Here is a 17,574-nt window from a genome sequence, read left to right on the forward strand (position 1 = left end):
CCTTTTATAAATTATGCTGACATGATCCTTGACAAAGCTAAAGTGTCTTTTCTTGTGATTTCATGTATAACACATATAAGCCTATACTGAGCTATATTTTAGAAGTACTAAATATCTCAGTTTCTGTCAGGACAGACATGTAGGTGTATTCCAGCAAAGAAAAGACCAACTTAGTATTACCCCTTATAAAGCCATACAAAAGCAATAAACTGACATACTGAGGCAGAACAGATTTTATTTCTCTTGTGCGTAGGTAGATATTATTGAGACAAACAATTACAAAAAGCCCAGGTGAGGGTAGTAAACTTATCCGAAATAAACCAAATGATAGGGAATTCCAACAAGGGGTTTATATTGTTCGGAGCATACAAAAGACAACTATTAGTAAATATGAAGCTACATGATCAATTTGACTTGTGGTGCTCTAGTTGATTAGTGTAAAGTGTGATGAAGAAAAAACAGGAATCAGATTTACTAAACGAAGCATTGCAGACAATCCAGGAAGGTAAGAGTGACAAATGCAATAATACTGTGTCACAGGACGGTCAAACATAGCCGATAGTTTGCATAATGTTTTACAATCAAGGGAATGTACTACACTCTCGTAAAAGGACGTTCGCTAGTGCCTTGTTTTGCAGCTATAAATGTGAGTTCTTAGAAACAGAAAATACAGTTACAAACACAATCACATGAGAATAGCAAATCTTTAGTCCAGCATGATCTTGATGTTTTTAATTAAACAGATGGAGTTCATATTCAAGCACATACTGTATGGTGGCACTTTACAGCCCTGCCTTTTCAATATCTATTGTTTATCAAATACAATTGTGTGAAAGTGAAACAAAACATAACTGCTACTTCAGCTATAGGAGTCCTTAAGAAAAAAAAAGAAAATGAGAGGAGATCTGCATCAAAGGGGATCGTTGTGCGTGTGAGCTGTGGGAGGGGCGGTTCACTTATGATCCATCACTCTTCAAGAACTTCAGTCCAGCATACATCTTCAGCAGCACTGATTTCCTAAAGAAAAATTATTCACAGATTGAAGAATTAAGAAACCCACTGCTATTATATTTGTTAATCCATACAAATCAATTGATTGTAAATACCAGCTGTGTAACTTATAAATTATATGCTTTTGCTGTTTTTTCTTTTGCGATTTCTTATATCATCCGATTCAGGCAAGGACAAATTATCTCATTAAAGAAATACTAATGAATAATGATGCTATTCTCCATCTATTTTTGGCAATCAGAACAAAGCCTATACATTGACAATAGGGTTATGGATAAACCGTAAACAGAAATATTTTGGGGAAAACAGACAGGACGTGAACACTTTCTCCCCATCGTTTCACCTGTTCTGCGTGACTCAGATTCCTTCATTTGGTGCCGTTGTACTTGACCTCCTTGCCACATTTCTTCAGTGTCTCCGTCAGAACTTCCACATCTTTGTCCGACTCGATCCAAACCAGTTTCTTCGGCAGGTCGATCTCAAATTTCACATCTGAGATAGCGGAACAAGAAAGAGGCCCATTATGTGATTTCAAGAAACCCTGAAGTCAGGGTGCAATGACCCACACGACCAAAGTCCTCAAGCAATGGATTCACCATAAAACAGCATAACTCTTAACGCCGGTTATTTCTGGCTTCAGATTAACAAAGTAAATCTCTTCACTAATTTCCTATGATGGATTGTAGGAGGATGAAAAGGGAATCATGTACTTTAAAAGGGCGTTGTGTGTTTAACAAAGTGAGTTTATTTTTATATAGTCACAGCCCATACATACAATGAGACTGCTGTGAGCTGGAAAAACAGAATTGGGCCCCAAAGTGATCAACATTATAAATGACTAAGCCCAAACAGCATTCATCACAGTACTACTGCATCAGGTGACGTGCTGGCTGACACAACATTCAGAGCCAAGAAGTCATGAGTTGGGTGTGATGCAAGCTGCCTCCAAACACTGCCTGCACTTCAACTGGAATCTCTGGGAAAGGGACAGGAGAGCCTTGCTATGCTTCCAGTGCATTACAAAATATAACAGGCAATGATGATTTTAGCAAGAAACAAAACTTGTGTCAGAGGTTTTGCAAACGGGAGGGCTGTAGAAAGTGTTGATCTGTATGCAATTCAGCAAAACCACATAAGCAAAGCTGCATTCAGCTTGTTAAATTATAGAAAATGTTAATAGCTGATGCTTTGCACAAATGTTCTCAAGGATAATATCAGTCAATAGGCATGTATTGTGGTCAGTGCAGGAATCATTTTTAAAAGTCTTTAAACCACTCACAAGGTGACTTTTTTCACACCTGATTGCAGGTAAACTCTTAAGGAGAACAACTCAAGGATAATTAATTCAAGTAAATATGTGAAACAGATTATTGTTTTAATGCAAGGGACAAATGTTCTGTAATTTGGGTCCGATCACAGTAGGAGTGGATGGCATGATTGGGCTACATTCAGTATTAAAACGAAAAACACCACAACCTGCATATTGATATACACCTATCTATGAAATCCTAGGATACACTTCATAGAAATCTAGAATGCATGATAGAATGACAGAGATCACACATCTACGAAAGCATATGTATCTTGACTCTTCTTGTAGCAAAGAAGAAAGATAAGATGCAGGTGACTGATCAGTCTCACCTTCCAGCTTGCTGAGGATTCTGGTAACCGCCCCTGAGCACCCCTCACAGGTCATGGCCACCTCAAACTCGTGCTTCTGTTAAGAGACAGATTAAACGATGCACTGTTATCTTACCACGTCACAAACACACAGCATTTAATTTTTCGTAAAGGTAACGATCCCATTATTCATATGTAGGCCTATCTTTAAATTCATCACATCAGAAGTTCAATTAAATCAAATATCGATAAAGAACAAGTGAAGATCACATTCTATAAGAACATATTTCGTGTTGTTTCCATGTAAGAATCAGTGTCCTATGCAAATAGCAGCATCACCACCATTGTTATATACTGTGATGTAAAAGCTTATGTAACGTTGCACTTGTTTATCAGTATTACTGCGGACTTCAAGTGCTGCTCAATTCACAGATACATCGATTGTTCTGTCACTTGGCCTTTAACCGTGCTGTATCTTACAGCTTCTTGAACCAACTAATGCAAGTTTGACAGCTAGCTTGCGAGCTACTTAGCAATTTAACTTCGCTCTAAAGCTAAAGTAAAGCTACAATGCGGGTCGTAACTTACGGTCATGTTTGAAGTGATGTGGCGAAAACTGAAAACCGGACCGGTGGACTTTTACCTCTGACCGACTTCTGAAAGTTCCAAGTATCGCTAAAACCTCCAGAAATGTTCACTCTCTGCTAGCTTCATTCGCTGGACAAACCGGATATCCGGTATTAAAAAAAAATAAAGGTTTTTGATTAAAAAATAAATAAATTACAAAGCGTGTCTTTTATTTTAAGTTAACGCAATACACACAACATTTAAGCATTTTCTTTGGGAATTATTTTTTAAATGTGGAATTGCTTTTATTTTGGCTAACTTGACGCACGGAGAGATCAACTCGATGTTTCCCAAATGCACATTTAAAAAGTATTTGCATCATTAAGTTTAATTTACCTTAGTCGTTTGAACAAATTGCACTAGAGACAACATGCGTAGGTATACATATAAAACAGGCTATAGAACATCAGTGCAGTCTGGTCACCCCGGTGCAAAACACCACGCGCTTCCAACCCTCAACATCTTAATTTACAAAATAAAAGCCATATCTACGCGTTTTATCATTTATCTCATACATATATTACTAAAACCGTAAAACGCGCATTCATCATAGACTGTAGATAGCAGAAAAGCCGTAAAGAAGCATGTCTTTCAACAACTGTGTGACAAAGTGAATTTTGCTTTATTGCCATTCGTCAGATATAGTCCACTTCCGGGACCTATCTAGTCGAAAGTGTTTCTGTCTTCCAGACAATAGCTACAGCAGCTCAAGTATATGTGTATGCTACATAAAACGGCGTTTTAAAGCATAAACCCACATCACTGTTAAAGTAATAATCCGTGACTATGGCAACGGCACGTCAAACAGCACAAGCACGACACTCCTCGGCTTCGTTCGGGTCACGTGACGCACACCGCTGGCTGACGCCGAGAGCCGAGCCGACTCCTGTTTTGCTTTCAATCGGTGCAGCGTCGCCCGCACTGCATTCATCCAGACATGACTGCGATATGAAAATAAGAGGTCTGCGGCGAGGTTATCCTTATGTAAAGCCAGCCCGAAACCAGGAGAGGAGCGAGAGAGAGAGAGAACGTGAGGTTTCTCTGAGGTAGGGTGGTGTTTTTGATGATTGTTTACAGACACATAGATGGCATTGCAATAGTATATAGCCAACGTTGGCTAGCTTGGGTTCATGACATAACGTCAGCTAAACTGCCTTGTCGAGCCGACGCAGATGCTTTGTTTACATGCTAGTAACATGTAAATAATAGTCTTTAGCTGACACCTTGCTAACGTGTCGCCAGTGGCGCTAGTTTTTACAATGTTAGCTCGTGTCATCTTGTCTTGCTATATCCGTCTCTTCTCTCTGCGTGTGCCTTTTTCTCGAATCCAAAAATGAAACCAAACAGTCCCTGTTTAACTTCTTTCGTATTTATAAGCTAATTTGATAATGTAGCTTTCTGGCCAGCCCAGCATTGATTATGTTGCAATGTAGTAATGTCATAGTTTTCTGCTCCATCATGGTGCCCATTGATACGACGGATACGCTCTTCTAGTGGCCAAAGTTTAGTTAAAAAAATGAAATAATCTTTGTTATCCGGTCCGTCTTCCGTGTTTTTGCGCTTGATGTTTGCGATCATGAAAGGATAGCACCTATCATATTAAAAACATTGAGGAAAAACAAAGACGGATACACATAATATATTTTGACCGCACCCAGTACAAACACCAAATGTTCTGTGTCTTCTTATCATATGTAAACACAGTGGAGGATCTGGAAAATTTTACATGGGGTGGGGTGGGGTGGGGTGGGGGTGGGGGGGGGGGGGGGGCAAGAGTTCTTGGCAGGGGGGGCATGGGAGGACGGTAGCGGGAATCCCCATATATATTATATTGATCATCATTTCTGGAAAAAAAAGACATTTGTATATCTTAAACCATAGCTATACATGTACAACACATTGCTACAACAGAAAACAGGCAATAATTGAAACATGTTATTTTGAGTGACATGACATATCATTCTAGTCTAGTGGAATTGATATGGAAGGAGAATAACAATACAGTAGTTTAGGCTGGGACTGCAGTCAGACCCTCTGCCTACCTTTCATCTGCCTGCTGATCACCACCTGCCTCTGTCCCTCTGTCTGAATATAAAACCTCCTCTTCATCCCTCACATTTATTTCTTCTTTTCCTTCACTTATTTATTCATGTCTTTAACATATGATTATGTAACCTGGTTTAATTTGTGCCGCTCGGTTGCTGTGATATGTGCGAGTTATTAGTAGGCTACTGTTTGGCTATTCAAACAAAAATGATCGACATACACTAGAAATACTTTTTTTCCCCCAACTGTGAATGGCAAATATTCATCTGCAGCTATTCAGTATTACGATTGTAATTTTTGATAATGAAAAGTGTTTTACTTTGTCAGTGCAATATTAGAAAGAATAGTTTGAAGATTAAGATTTAAAATCTTAAAATGCAAAACCGACCTTTGCTGATGGGGCTGAAGTTTATTTTTTCTTGGAAGAAAAATATGTTTCTGTGTTTACGCTAGAGAAACAGCAAATAACATGTATAAACATGTATAATTTTGATATTGTTGATAACAAATGACAAGTATTAGAAAAATGCCAAACATATTGCTGTTTTTCATCACTTAAAATTGCTGATGCCAGACATCGCAAAACATGCGGTTTGCATTTCCATGGTGCTTATTCGAGTCCTCTCGTGTCAGGGTCTATTGTGGTGGTTGCTGAGTAGCTCATATTTTAGACACTTCTGCCTCCTCTCACAGTTACATTGCAGTTGTGGCGAAAGCCTTCACACTCCCTGAACCACTGCTGAACAACTACACATGTCCCGAAGGGGAACTGTAAGGACAAATCATTGTTCACTGTTTGTGGATGCATTATCGGCCGCGTAGCTTTCTTTTAAGTATACTTATCCAGTTTCAATGTACAGTCCCCTCCAATAGTATTGGAACGGTGAGGCCAATTCCTTTATTTTTGCTGTAGACTGGAAACATTTGGGTTTGACAACAAAAGATGAATATGAGACAAGAGATCAACATTTCAGCTTTCATTTCCAGGTATTTACATCTGGATCTGATACACAACTGAGAAAATATCATTGTTTGGAAAGGAACACCACATTTTTAGGTGAGCAAAAGTATTGGAACAAATAGAATTAAAATAAATTAAAGTGAATAAAACATAATATTTTGTCGCAAATCCTTTGCTTGCATTAACCGCATCAAGCCTGTGACCCATTGACAGCACCAAATTTTTGCATTCTTCTTTTGTGATGCTTTTCCAGGCTTTCACCGCAGCCTCTTTCAGTTGCTAGGGGGTAACTCTCTATAGGGTTTACGTCTGGAGATTGACTTGGAAATGAAAGCTGCAATGTTGATCTATTGTCTCATATTCATCTTTTGTTGTCAAACCCAATTGTTTCCAGTCTACAGCAAAAATAAAGGAATTGGCGGAGGGGACTGTAAATGTTAAAGAAAAAATCTTTCACTGTGCTAATGTAATGGAAATGCAGGACATGCATAAAGGGGGATTCTACAAAGAGTTTTTTTCTGAATTCATTATGAACTTGACAGTAATGCTGTGACAAGGAGCATAAGGAATTGTCCTACACGTGAAGTTATGACTGGAGAGAAATGCAAATCCTTTTAGTTTCTAAAGAAATATTTGCAATGTCTGAACTTCCGTTTTGTCCTCGTAGCAATGAATCAGCAGGTAGACAGCAAAGCCTTTGTACTAATCCTTGTGTAATGAGAAAAGACAGCGACAGCCACACACAGCAGGTCACAGAGATATTCTCACACACCCAATGCTGCTCTTACGTAACACCAAAGGCCTTAAAAACACATCGGTCTGTCAATCCTTAGGCGGACAGTGTCTTGATCTCTACACCATTAGTGGACATTTGTTTTTGAAACATTTTGCATATTGTTTCTTGATTCATTGATTGAATTACAATTTGAGGACATCATGAAATATTCAAAATTTCCCAGAACAAGCTGGGAACTCAAAACATTTCAATGCAAACACAGATTTTCCGATTTGTTTGAATCCTGATTCTTTTTCTTTCCCAAATCTCTTTCTTTGAGTGAGCATGTGCATCAATGCACAAGCAACAAGACTTTTTTTTGCACCTGGAAAAAAAAAGAAACATAGTTACAGACACAATTGGAAAGGCTGATTTTCCCTGTTTAGAACTTTTCACATTATTGTTAGTATTGGTCCACTGTATTGTTTGGACAACATACGACCTTTGGATGTTACTATGCACTCTGGGAAACTGTGATGGGCATTTGTTGTTGTTTGTTGTTAGGACATGGGCTATCAAACTCTAACCTCCTTTCACTGTGAAGTTCACAGTCCCAACATGGGTGAAGTGCTTCTGCCAGATCCTGTATTGAACGGCTTTCTCTCTTTTTCTTCTTGCAGTTGGTAGCTGTCAATGCTGGACTCCCTGACCTCCCAGGATTAGGATCTGCGAGGCTGGGAGAGAGACGACTCCCAGCCCTCCACCAAAGCACCTGACCCAAAATGATGGCCTCCAGTGATGTAGACCACACTGAAGGTATATTGCAATCCAGTTTACTGACGAGCATTGTCAGTATATCATATTCACGTCTTGGCAAACAAAGGAAAGATTGTACTCTATGTATGGTACATGTAACATTAAGGGAGTACAGACCACAGAGATGTAGAGGGATTATATGCAGTCCCAATTTGATACTGAATTTTCAAAGCAGCTTTAATTTTTTCGACACGACTGCTGTCTTGTCTGGCAGTAGGGTTACATCAGCAAACAAAATATTCAACAGTACGTTTGGTGTATTTCCTCCATGAAGTGAAACAACTAAAATAGTATTTCTCGATATAGTGCAGCCATTCTTAACCAATTCAATCCAGCCATTTCTTTAATGATTTGTATTTCATTTCTTTTTAGATTATTTCAAATATTTTGGAAATGGTATATGTACAGTGTTATGCAAGCTTGAATGAACTAAATCCAATCCCAATGGTTAAAATACATTGTCAGTATTTGTTTGTGAAGTAGTCAGGAAGGGCTGTTTTCATGCCAAAAGGAGTCCAGCGGATGGGTTTTGGAGCACTGGGCATTGAGTTCTAAAGAATTGCCTCATTTTCATTGTAGTATTAGTTTTCACATTGTAACTAGACATTCTGTCTGCTGATGCAACAATGGATACTCTGCTCCTTATTCCCCCCCCCCACACTCCAACATGACCTAACAGTTCCTCTCTGCTTGTATGAGTCACGAGAGACTATGGCAAACTCCGCTGACACCAGCAGTTTGTTTGGTAAAGCAAAGGCCTTGTTCAGCTCATTAAACTAGCAGGTAGCAGTAGCCTAGTTTACAGTAGCTAGCTGCAGGGCTTCTTGTCTCAGATGAGATGACCATGTCTCATTTCAAAATAATTAACAACCAAACCCAATAACTGTTGTCATGTGTTTTATTTCAATCAGCTGGTTTACAGGTATCTCTGTCAAAAAGGTGGTGAATGTGACTTAAAGAGTTCTTGCCTTTTTTTGTTTATGTGCGGTTAGCCTTGGGCACAGCAGACAAAGTGAGCACAGCAGGCAAGTGAAGATATTTTGACGTTTCTCGAAAGCATGAAGTGAGTTGAATGCCCTGAAACGCTGTGTTTATGTTGGCTCTTGATTTATGTAATATCTGTCCTATTCTTTTGACACAAATGTTCATTAGTTTAAGTCATATTTGAGTGCTTTTATTGTTCTGTTTTAGTCCAGTATTCTCATTTTTGTTATGCATTTTAATTTTTTTGTATGGTCAAAGCTGTCACCATCCTTGATAGGGACGTGAATCTTATGGAATCCCACAATTTGATTCAGAGTCTTGGGTTCACGGTCTGATTCAAAACGATTCCCGATTCAAAATCAATTTCTCGATTCAGTTCAAAGGATTTCAGGATCTAGTACTGCAGTCCAATGTGTGCTCAGAGGCATTATGGCAAATTATGGCATGAAAGCGAATTTAAGTCCAAGTCTTATCTATTTTCATTTGATGTCTTTTTAATGCATGCAATTTTAAAGCAAGTCAACAACATTACTGGCAGCAGTAAAAAATAAGGTAACGCTTTACACATTGAATAACTGTTAGTTAATGCTTATTTAATGCTATTAATGGTTATGTAATGCTGATTGAGCATCAAGTAACTGTTAATGCTTAGTTATTAATGGTTAGTCAATGCTTGGTTTAGCATTAATTATACTTAGTTAACTAATGCTCAGTTAAGCCTTAACTAAACATAAGGGTAAGTTGATGCTTAGTTCATGCATATTAAACAATAACTAAACATATATTAATGTTTAGTTTTTGCTCAGTTTATGCTTATTAAGCATAAACTAAGCAATAAGTAACAGTTAATTAATGTACCCTTATTGTAAAGTGTTAACAAAAATAAAATCATAATAATAATTATGATTTTATTTTTTAAATCGATTTTTTGCTAATTATGAATTGATTCAAAAAAAGGTATTTGTAATGGGTTATATGATGACCCTAATGAAGGCCCTAAGCAGAAAGGTGTTGGTCTCACAGAGATGCTGTTTGTTAGTGTTTGCTGGAGTAATTCTGTGTGTTAAAACTATGTGCAGAGCCCTTGCACGTTAACACCATGTGTTGATCGACCCCATGTTTAACCTATTCCTGTTTTTCCTCCTCTCCCCTCTGCTTGGCCTCAGGTTCTTTGTTCCCTGACCAAAATCCATCTGAAATGGATGCGCTCTGTCCCTCTCCTCCTGGACCTAACAGACCCCAGCGTAACTATGAGAGGATTGGAGAACGGCAGGGAACCTCGTAAGTATTATACAATCTGACTCAACAGAAAATAGTCAGGGACAGTATGGTATGTTTCAATGGTTAGAAATATTGCTTGGATGTGTCTTTTCTAGAGGTGGGCATAGATTAATTTTTTTAATCTAGATTAATCTAGATTAATTTTGGAATTAATCTAGATTAATCTAGATTAAAATGGCTCATTTGAATTCATTCATAATATGTGTGTGCTCCCTAAATAATGACTCAAAGTAAGTCTTTGAGAACGTGTTTCTCAAGCCAGGTGGCTTTCATTTCGTCATCAGAACGAGTGTCTAATTATTGCGAACAAATAATATTCTAACAATTTAATCAGATATAAGGCTAAAAATCACAACATTGCACTGTTTTTTGTGCTTAAAAAAAACGAAAAAACTAATTTGTTGGGTAGGCTATAGGCTATAACAGAAAATAAAGCCATTACTTTTGTGCTTCAAGTGAAACATTAAATATAATTTTTACATAATAAAGTCCTTATAAACTTTTCAAGAAGCTGGACTAGAGTGAATATTGGACAGGCTTTATAGGTCCATGGCTTTTACCTGTGGGACAGCGCTTCACCTAACAGCTGGCTGCAACACCAACCTACAGTCTATTGTGCGACGGAGAGCTAGTTATCATTAGCATCAGCGTTAGCCGACATCACGGCAACAGCTGAATAATGTAACACATTACACAAGTTACACTACATGAAAACAACGGGCTGTAGACGCTAGAGTTATAATTTCGTGTAGGAAACATTGTTGAGACTGGAATTTCGTACCACAGCGGCCGTTCCATAATACAGCACTCCCTTTAGCAATGGCTGAATATAAGACCTCCCTCTGCTGTGTATCTGCGGGAGCGAGTGGCATTAATAACTTAAAAACAGTAAACGTTTAACATGATTACGGGCGTTTAGATGCTTTAATCATATGCCGAATTTATAAACAGACCATATTATTAACAATAAATTAAGTTATGTACATGTCAGAGTTACGTACATGGATACATTCATAAGTAAACATTGAATAGACAGATTTGTGAAGGGGGTTTGGCGCTGAGTGTTACATTAGCGATCCTGCAGCCAGGTGGTGTGTGTCGTGGGCAAGTGATGGAGAGAGAGAGCGGCGGGTGCGTGAGAGAAGCTTCGCTCCTGCAATAAAGGCTCCTCAAGTGTCAACAACGGCCCCCGGCTATTATTACCCGACCAGAGAACACACGGAAGGGGGTTCACCCTGACGGCGAACAGCCATCGGCCCTGGAGGGAACCATCTCCCCTGAGCCGAACAGGAGGTGGAATAAGAGATTAACGGCGATATTTTTTTTATCGCCGATAAGAGTTTTGCGTTAACGCAGCACGTTAACGCCGATAACGGCCCACCACTAGTCTTTTCGCATTTAACTTTTCTATTTTTGTGAGGAGAAAAATGAGATCTTAAGCTATATTAAACAAGCATAGTATTTAATCAAAGAATAGCCGCTCTAAGGTCTGGTTCCTTGGACCTTGGAGGTCCATCCATGATGACTCCAGCAGCACGTATGCTTCCAGGGTCAAGAATGGCAAAGAACAGTACAGAAGTCAAGTCTCTTAAGCCCCTTTTACACAGCCAGTGAAAGCCGGGAATATGCCGGCCTTTCGGCCCTCCGCCCTGCTGTTTAAATGCGACAGTTGCGGAACGAGGGAAGAAAGGTGCGAGAGATTGTTCCGGGAATTTTACTACCTCGGGGGGTAGTAAGATTCCCGACACAATCAGTTCCGCCTCTCTGTTTAAATGCTCCAGCTTGTTGTTGCGGAACAGGGGGGCGTTTGACGTTCCATAGTCTACGTTCTAAACAGGCGACCATGTTAGCAGTTGAAGGACGTGTGTTTAACATTAATCACGGTGGCCTGATGTCCCGTAAAAATCACCAAATAAAAGGAACGGCGTATAATCTATCTGATCATGAGGTCCGTTGCTCAATCCAAACCCCCGCGCTTCATTTTGCAGAGTGTATGAGTCTATTTCTGCCCAGGAGAAGTTGTACAATGGGAAAGCTAGGCTAGGCTAAGTAAGGGATAAAGTATAGCGAACGGGTCACTTGCTAGAAATAAAGACCGACAAGCTGAAGCAGCAGGCTCTTGTTCAGCTTGATGGTAGTAGTAGTAGTACGCCAGTAAATAGGTATGACCAAGGATACGACCTAGTAAGGGGGGAATAGTCTGCTCGCCCCGCTAGACTGTCTGCTTCAGCTGACTGAAGGCTCCGGCTCAGCTGTTAGCCACAGAGCTACTGTTTTGCTAACACAACTCAAGAGGTGAAGCGGATTGATTTTGTCAGTTTGGTTAACAGTCCCAGTGATGTTGGACTCAGCGCGTAGCGAGATCAACTGGCACATCGTGGGGACAGTAAAATACGGCCATCTTACTGCAAGCTCCAGCACTTCTGCTCTCAATTCACCAGCCAGTGTTGTTGTTGTAAAGCAGCTGACCGGCGCAGCGCTAAATGTTTACGTCACCTGACGCTGTTTACAAGCACCTCTTTCATTCCGGAGCGCTGTGTAAAAGGAGCTACTGATGCGCCAGCAGGCCGGCGTTGCTTAGTTCTGTGTAAATAACACAGAAGCAAGCAAAGCCGGCATATTGGAGTGATGTTGTTCCGTCAATATGCCGCAATCTCTGTGTAAAAGGGGCTTTATTCTGTTACAACGAAGCATTTAGTTCAACATAAACACAACAAAGCAGTGTGTTTGGATTGGCCGGTCATGTGAGGGGGGAGCTCTGAGACAGCCTAAAGACACTAGACTGGGCGTAACCTGTCTGAGAGGTGTTGAATACGCATTCATTAGATTCATAGGATGGCGGGGGAGGTCTGACAAGGGAGACAGAGTAATGAACTTATTACGTTTTCTCTTTTTTATCATTTATGATACTAACAATAAGGTACTGTAATATTTTTCTCCTGTTTTTACATTTCCAGTTTCTGTCAGACTCTTATCCACCTGTTAAAGGGGAACATCGGTACAGGCCTGCTGGGTCTGCCTCTGGCTGTCAAAAATGCAGGCCTGGTGGTAAGTACACAGATATTTGATTATCTGAATACAGTAGCTCACTTAACTGATCTGGGTGCGGACACACAATTTGATTCTGTTTTCTGTTCCTGTCAGATATTCCTGACATAATTCAAACTAATACAATTTGATGTACAGTAGTGACAGTGAGCCTTTTGTCAGCCTCTTCGTTTTTTTTGGAAATCAACGTTGAATGTAGCTTTATAAAATCAGGGGTGGCTCATGCCCTCTTTCTTTTATTTTTGTCACTGGTATGTCTAATGTTCCAGAGCCCTGCTTCACAGAGTCATTAATTAAGAGAGCTGTGGTTGACGTGTGAGAACATTTACATGTTGCACCAAAGTGAAATATTGTGGTCAAAGTAGAGAGACAAGATATAAATAAATGATTCTCAAAATGTTCTATTAGGAACAACAGAACCCACTGTCCCTTTCTTACCTCTGTCTCTCTGCCCCTCTCCGTCCAGCTCGGACCGATCAGCCTGCTGTGTATGGGTGTCATAGCAATCCACTGTATGAGGCTGCTGGTCAAGTGTTCCCATCACCTCAGTGCAAAGTAAGTCAAACACCGTGTAAGTGTTGCCCCTTTTAAAACCACTATTTGCTTGCAGTGAGTGGATATCCTTCAGGTTAACTGACTTCTGACTGAGTTGTCAGTTCAAGTCAATAGCAAGGTCTGTGTGGACTCATCATGTTTACTAATCCTAAAAGACCTCAATGCAATGCTCTATATAATATCTATTCCTCCACAGTTTACATGGTGGCAATACTAAAGTATACATTCACACATACACAATAACTAACATAACACATTGTAATACATGTCTTCTGTAAATTAGACATACAATTAACACAATATGAATAACCCAATATAGAAAATATACAGGTTCTGACTAAATGTATCATGATCTTACAGATACATTTTATATGAAATGTCCATGGGACACTTAAATACCAAAGAGTACTATTTTCTTTAGCATACTCTTTTGTTGTTAAATATAATTAGGGAAATGATTCCTTTCTTGCATAGCACTGTGTTTTACTGTATGTTGAACTGATCAAGACAGATCAACAGATTAAGATTTTGCAGGGTGCCTTGTTGAATAATTGTGTCATTGTGCTCACGTGTCCAACAATACTGAAGTTCACCTCGTTCCTGATTGGCAGGGTAGCTCCACTGCCATTGCTATGTGAGTGTGAATGGGTCAAGAAGAGGCCAATTTTAGTGCTTTGTCCATTTGTGTAGAAAAGTGCTATTATAAGTGCAGTCCATTAACAATGACAAAGATTGTGACAAATGGAAGGGATTGAGTGATGCAGTGGTTTACCCAACAGATCAATCCTTAAATTGATACAGAAATCTCATATCGTTGTACTACAGCTTTGCTCATAACAATAGTGCCTGCTACGCAACCAGACATATTAAACATATAGTTACTACTGTATAAACCGTATAGAAAAAAACCTCTATATATTGTCACGTATAACATTCCTGAACCCACAGCCTTATCTTGGTTGGAGATTGTTTACTAAACTTGTAAGAGAAACGCAAGTTGATATGAAGTGGGTTCAAGTTAAAGTTTTTTTCCATGGTGTTTCAAAAGTGCAATTTAAACAATTCTACCCCCCCTGTCTCTTCCTTATTTCCCTCACAGCAGTTCCTCTGTTGCTTGTCTTCACCAACTAATCTATCTGATCTGCTGTTAAACCACAGCATTTTCTCTGCTTTCGTTGTCATCAGTTGATTTAGCTGTCCACTGTGCCAAAAGCGACTTGTTTGTTGTTGCTGGCTGACAGATTACACTCTATTTAGGCATGGCTCTCCACCCTTTGCTACGACGTAATTATCCACCGCATATGGGACAGGGTTTAAGAGTGTGCCCAGCCCCAGTCACTGAGGCTTTTCTTCAGCTCTACAAACCATTCACTATCACAGAATGCATATTAAGGTCACAAATCTAACCGTGCATTGTGATGCTGCAGCAAATGTTGTTCCCAGTCCCAATTTTAAGACCTCAGACTATGCAACTAAACAGGTGAAAGCAGTAAACTCGAGAAATGATTCATTACCTGTTGAGTTTTTTTTTACAAGTGTTAACTTGTGACAACTGAGGTATTTAACACACTCATGGGCCCTTCAACTTGTAAACAGATTTCCATTAGTGTGTGTGTGTTGCAGTTGGCACGGACAGTCCAGCCACCTGTCCACGTGTCTCCCTTCGCCCTTTGCCCTGTGTAGGCACGTATGCCAGCTTCTCCCTGCCACCCTAAAGAGGATTTAAACAGATAGAGAGCATGAATGAAGACAAGCTACAACAAGCCTCAGAAATAGATTCAACAAAATAAGAAGCATATCAACCCTGAACCGTACCAATTAAAATAAATAAGTCTGGTGTGAAAAAGGTTGCTCTTCCTGTTTCGGTGGTTTCTTTATCACATATCCAGTCATCACTTCCTCTTGTCCCCTGATAGACAATGCAGAAGTCACAGGTTGCATTTACTAGCGCTATATACCCGCAGATATGTAGTTGTCCATCCACATATGGACAGATACAATTTACCCTGCGTTCCAAATGTCATACTTTCTTTTTTCTCTTCTACATACTACATCTGACCATAAACAATAATCTAGTTGGCATGCAGTATGCATACAATTGGGACATACTTTTCCTTACTTATTTCATGTGATTGCGCCTTAATCTTGCCTCTTGCCAATATATCCGTCGCATCCCTGGTTGTTTTCATACAGAGGCTCCGATGTGACTTCCGCTGCACATGTGATTTTGGGTCAGAATCGCCCAAATAGCATGCTGATGTCAACACTAAAAATCTTAGGCCAGATGCAGTAGACATCCGGGTATTTTTAAGCATGCTAAATCCGACCACAAGTATTGGGACATCCTAAATCATTTGTCTACCATACTAAATAGCAGAAAGTATGGGTATTGGAACGCATCCCTACATTTCCACCTCCACTCTTTTCGGGCTGTTTTACTATTTCCTCTCCAATGTATGTGAATATATGTAACTGACTGTCGAGCTGGATAGAGCCGGAAAAGGCTAAAACTATATTCAGGCAACCCCTGTTTGAAAAGATATTGAAAACATACACAATGCTATATCTAAATAGTAATGCAGAGTTAGGGAGGTGTGAAGTAGCAGTGTCTTACTAAAACAGATGAAGAATACTATGCCGATATTAAGCTCTTTGTTTCCCCATCCAGGCTGAACAGACCATCTATGACCTACGGCGAGGCGGTGCAGTACGGCATGGAGAACGTGTCATGGTTAAGGAGACATTCACAACTGGGAAAGTAAGACAAAAGCTTTAACTATTGAGTTTACAGTTGGCAAAAATGATTTCTTGTATTTTGTTCATGTCACTCTGATACAGTTATAACCAAGGTTTGATTTGTTTAGGCAAAACTGTTTTTTTAGTGAATAGTTTTAATGTCGCATTAGGGTCTAAATTGTCACAACTTCAGCCAGTATTTAGTTTGTTTTCATGTCTGTTTTCCTGGTTTACTTTCTACTCATGTCACTTCAGATTCTTGTCTGTCTTTCCCGGAAACCTGACATAAATATGGTTTTAGAGGCTCTCGCACTATGAAAAAGTGATGGATATATGATAGCAAAATTAAATTATTGATTCTATAACGAAGTCAGTAATGTACTTTTCAATACTTCTGAAGAATTTCCTTATGATTGCTATGATGTTTTCTGGAAAGGTTACTGTACTAAACGTAGGATGTAACAATTTAGTTTAATTGAGTCCGATTTATGTTACTTCATTCAATTGCTGTTGTATTAGAGAGAGTTTTTTAGTCAGCACACAGCAGGTAGGCTAAACATGCAAGAATGAGACATTTCAACTATAAAGATTAATATTTCTATGGTTAGTTCTAAATTACAGTTATTTTTTCAGGGAATACCATATGATTCAGATATATACAGACACTGAAAACATGGGCATGCTATTGATAAATATTGGGAGGTTGGTCTAAAAAGATCAGCAACCGTGTCAGAGAGCCAACATGTTCATCTACTGTAAGTATAAGTGCATAGTGATTAGGTCAGGCTGAATATTTACAGTAAAATTATTGTCTTCTCTCTTTCTGTTTATGTCTCCCTCAGACGGACGGTAAATGTGTTTCTAATCATCACCCAGCTGGGCTTCTGCTGCGTCTACTTTGTCTTCCTCAGTGACAATATCAAGCAGGTTATTAACACGCACACACACGCACGCACGCACGCACTCACACCACACCTGTCACTTAAGACATCAACATTAGCAGTTTTTCTTAACATGAAATGGAAACTTTCATTCAAACAGCGAAGGTTAACCCCAACACAGCAACGTTTGTCTGATTTACATGTCTGTCTCTAATAGAGGTCTGCTGCTTGTCAAACCACTGTGTGTGAGATTGTTTGCTCTGTCAACATAACCTACAGGTTACTGTGTCTTC

At 39.5% G+C, this 17,574-nt stretch overlaps 2 protein-coding genes across 3 annotated transcripts in view; one reads left to right on the forward strand and one right to left on the reverse strand.

The window, feature by feature from the left end:
• Positions 1-215: 215 nt before the first annotated feature.
• atox1 (antioxidant 1 copper chaperone) lies at positions 216-3,361 on the reverse strand. The gene is made up of 4 exons (XM_080036141.1): positions 3,220-3,361; positions 2,653-2,728; positions 1,355-1,503; positions 216-1,017 (listed from the first exon to the last, which is right to left on the reverse strand). Exons 1-3 carry the CDS (start codon positions 3,223-3,225, stop codon positions 1,379-1,381), a joined length of 207 nt encoding a protein of 68 aa, XP_079892267.1. The 5' UTR covers positions 3,226-3,361; the 3' UTR covers positions 216-1,017; positions 1,355-1,378.
• Positions 3,362-4,166: 805 nt separating this feature from the next.
• Positions 4,167-17,574, forward strand: part of slc36a1 (solute carrier family 36 member 1) — a 39,495-nt gene continuing 26,087 nt past the window's right edge. The window contains exons 1-8 of one of the 2 annotated variants that reach the window (XM_080035945.1): positions 4,184-4,304; positions 6,292-6,361; positions 7,661-7,796; positions 9,947-10,061; positions 13,019-13,109; positions 13,576-13,664; positions 16,333-16,422; positions 17,243-17,327. In XM_080035945.1, the coding sequence (XP_079892071.1) occupies positions 7,763-7,796; positions 9,947-10,061; positions 13,019-13,109; positions 13,576-13,664; positions 16,333-16,422; positions 17,243-17,327 (504 nt within the window). In that variant the 5' untranslated portion in view covers positions 4,184-4,304; positions 6,292-6,361; positions 7,661-7,762. Of the gene's footprint in view, positions 4,305-6,291; positions 6,362-7,660; positions 7,797-9,946; positions 10,062-13,018; positions 13,110-13,575; positions 13,665-16,332; positions 16,423-17,242; positions 17,328-17,574 lie in introns of both variants that reach the window. The other variant, XM_080035944.1, reaches the window with a different exon arrangement.

Source organism: Ammodytes marinus, assembly GCF_949987685.1.
Source record: "Ammodytes marinus genome assembly, chromosome: 10".
Taxonomy (NCBI): domain Eukaryota; kingdom Metazoa; phylum Chordata; class Actinopteri; order Uranoscopiformes; family Ammodytidae; genus Ammodytes; species Ammodytes marinus.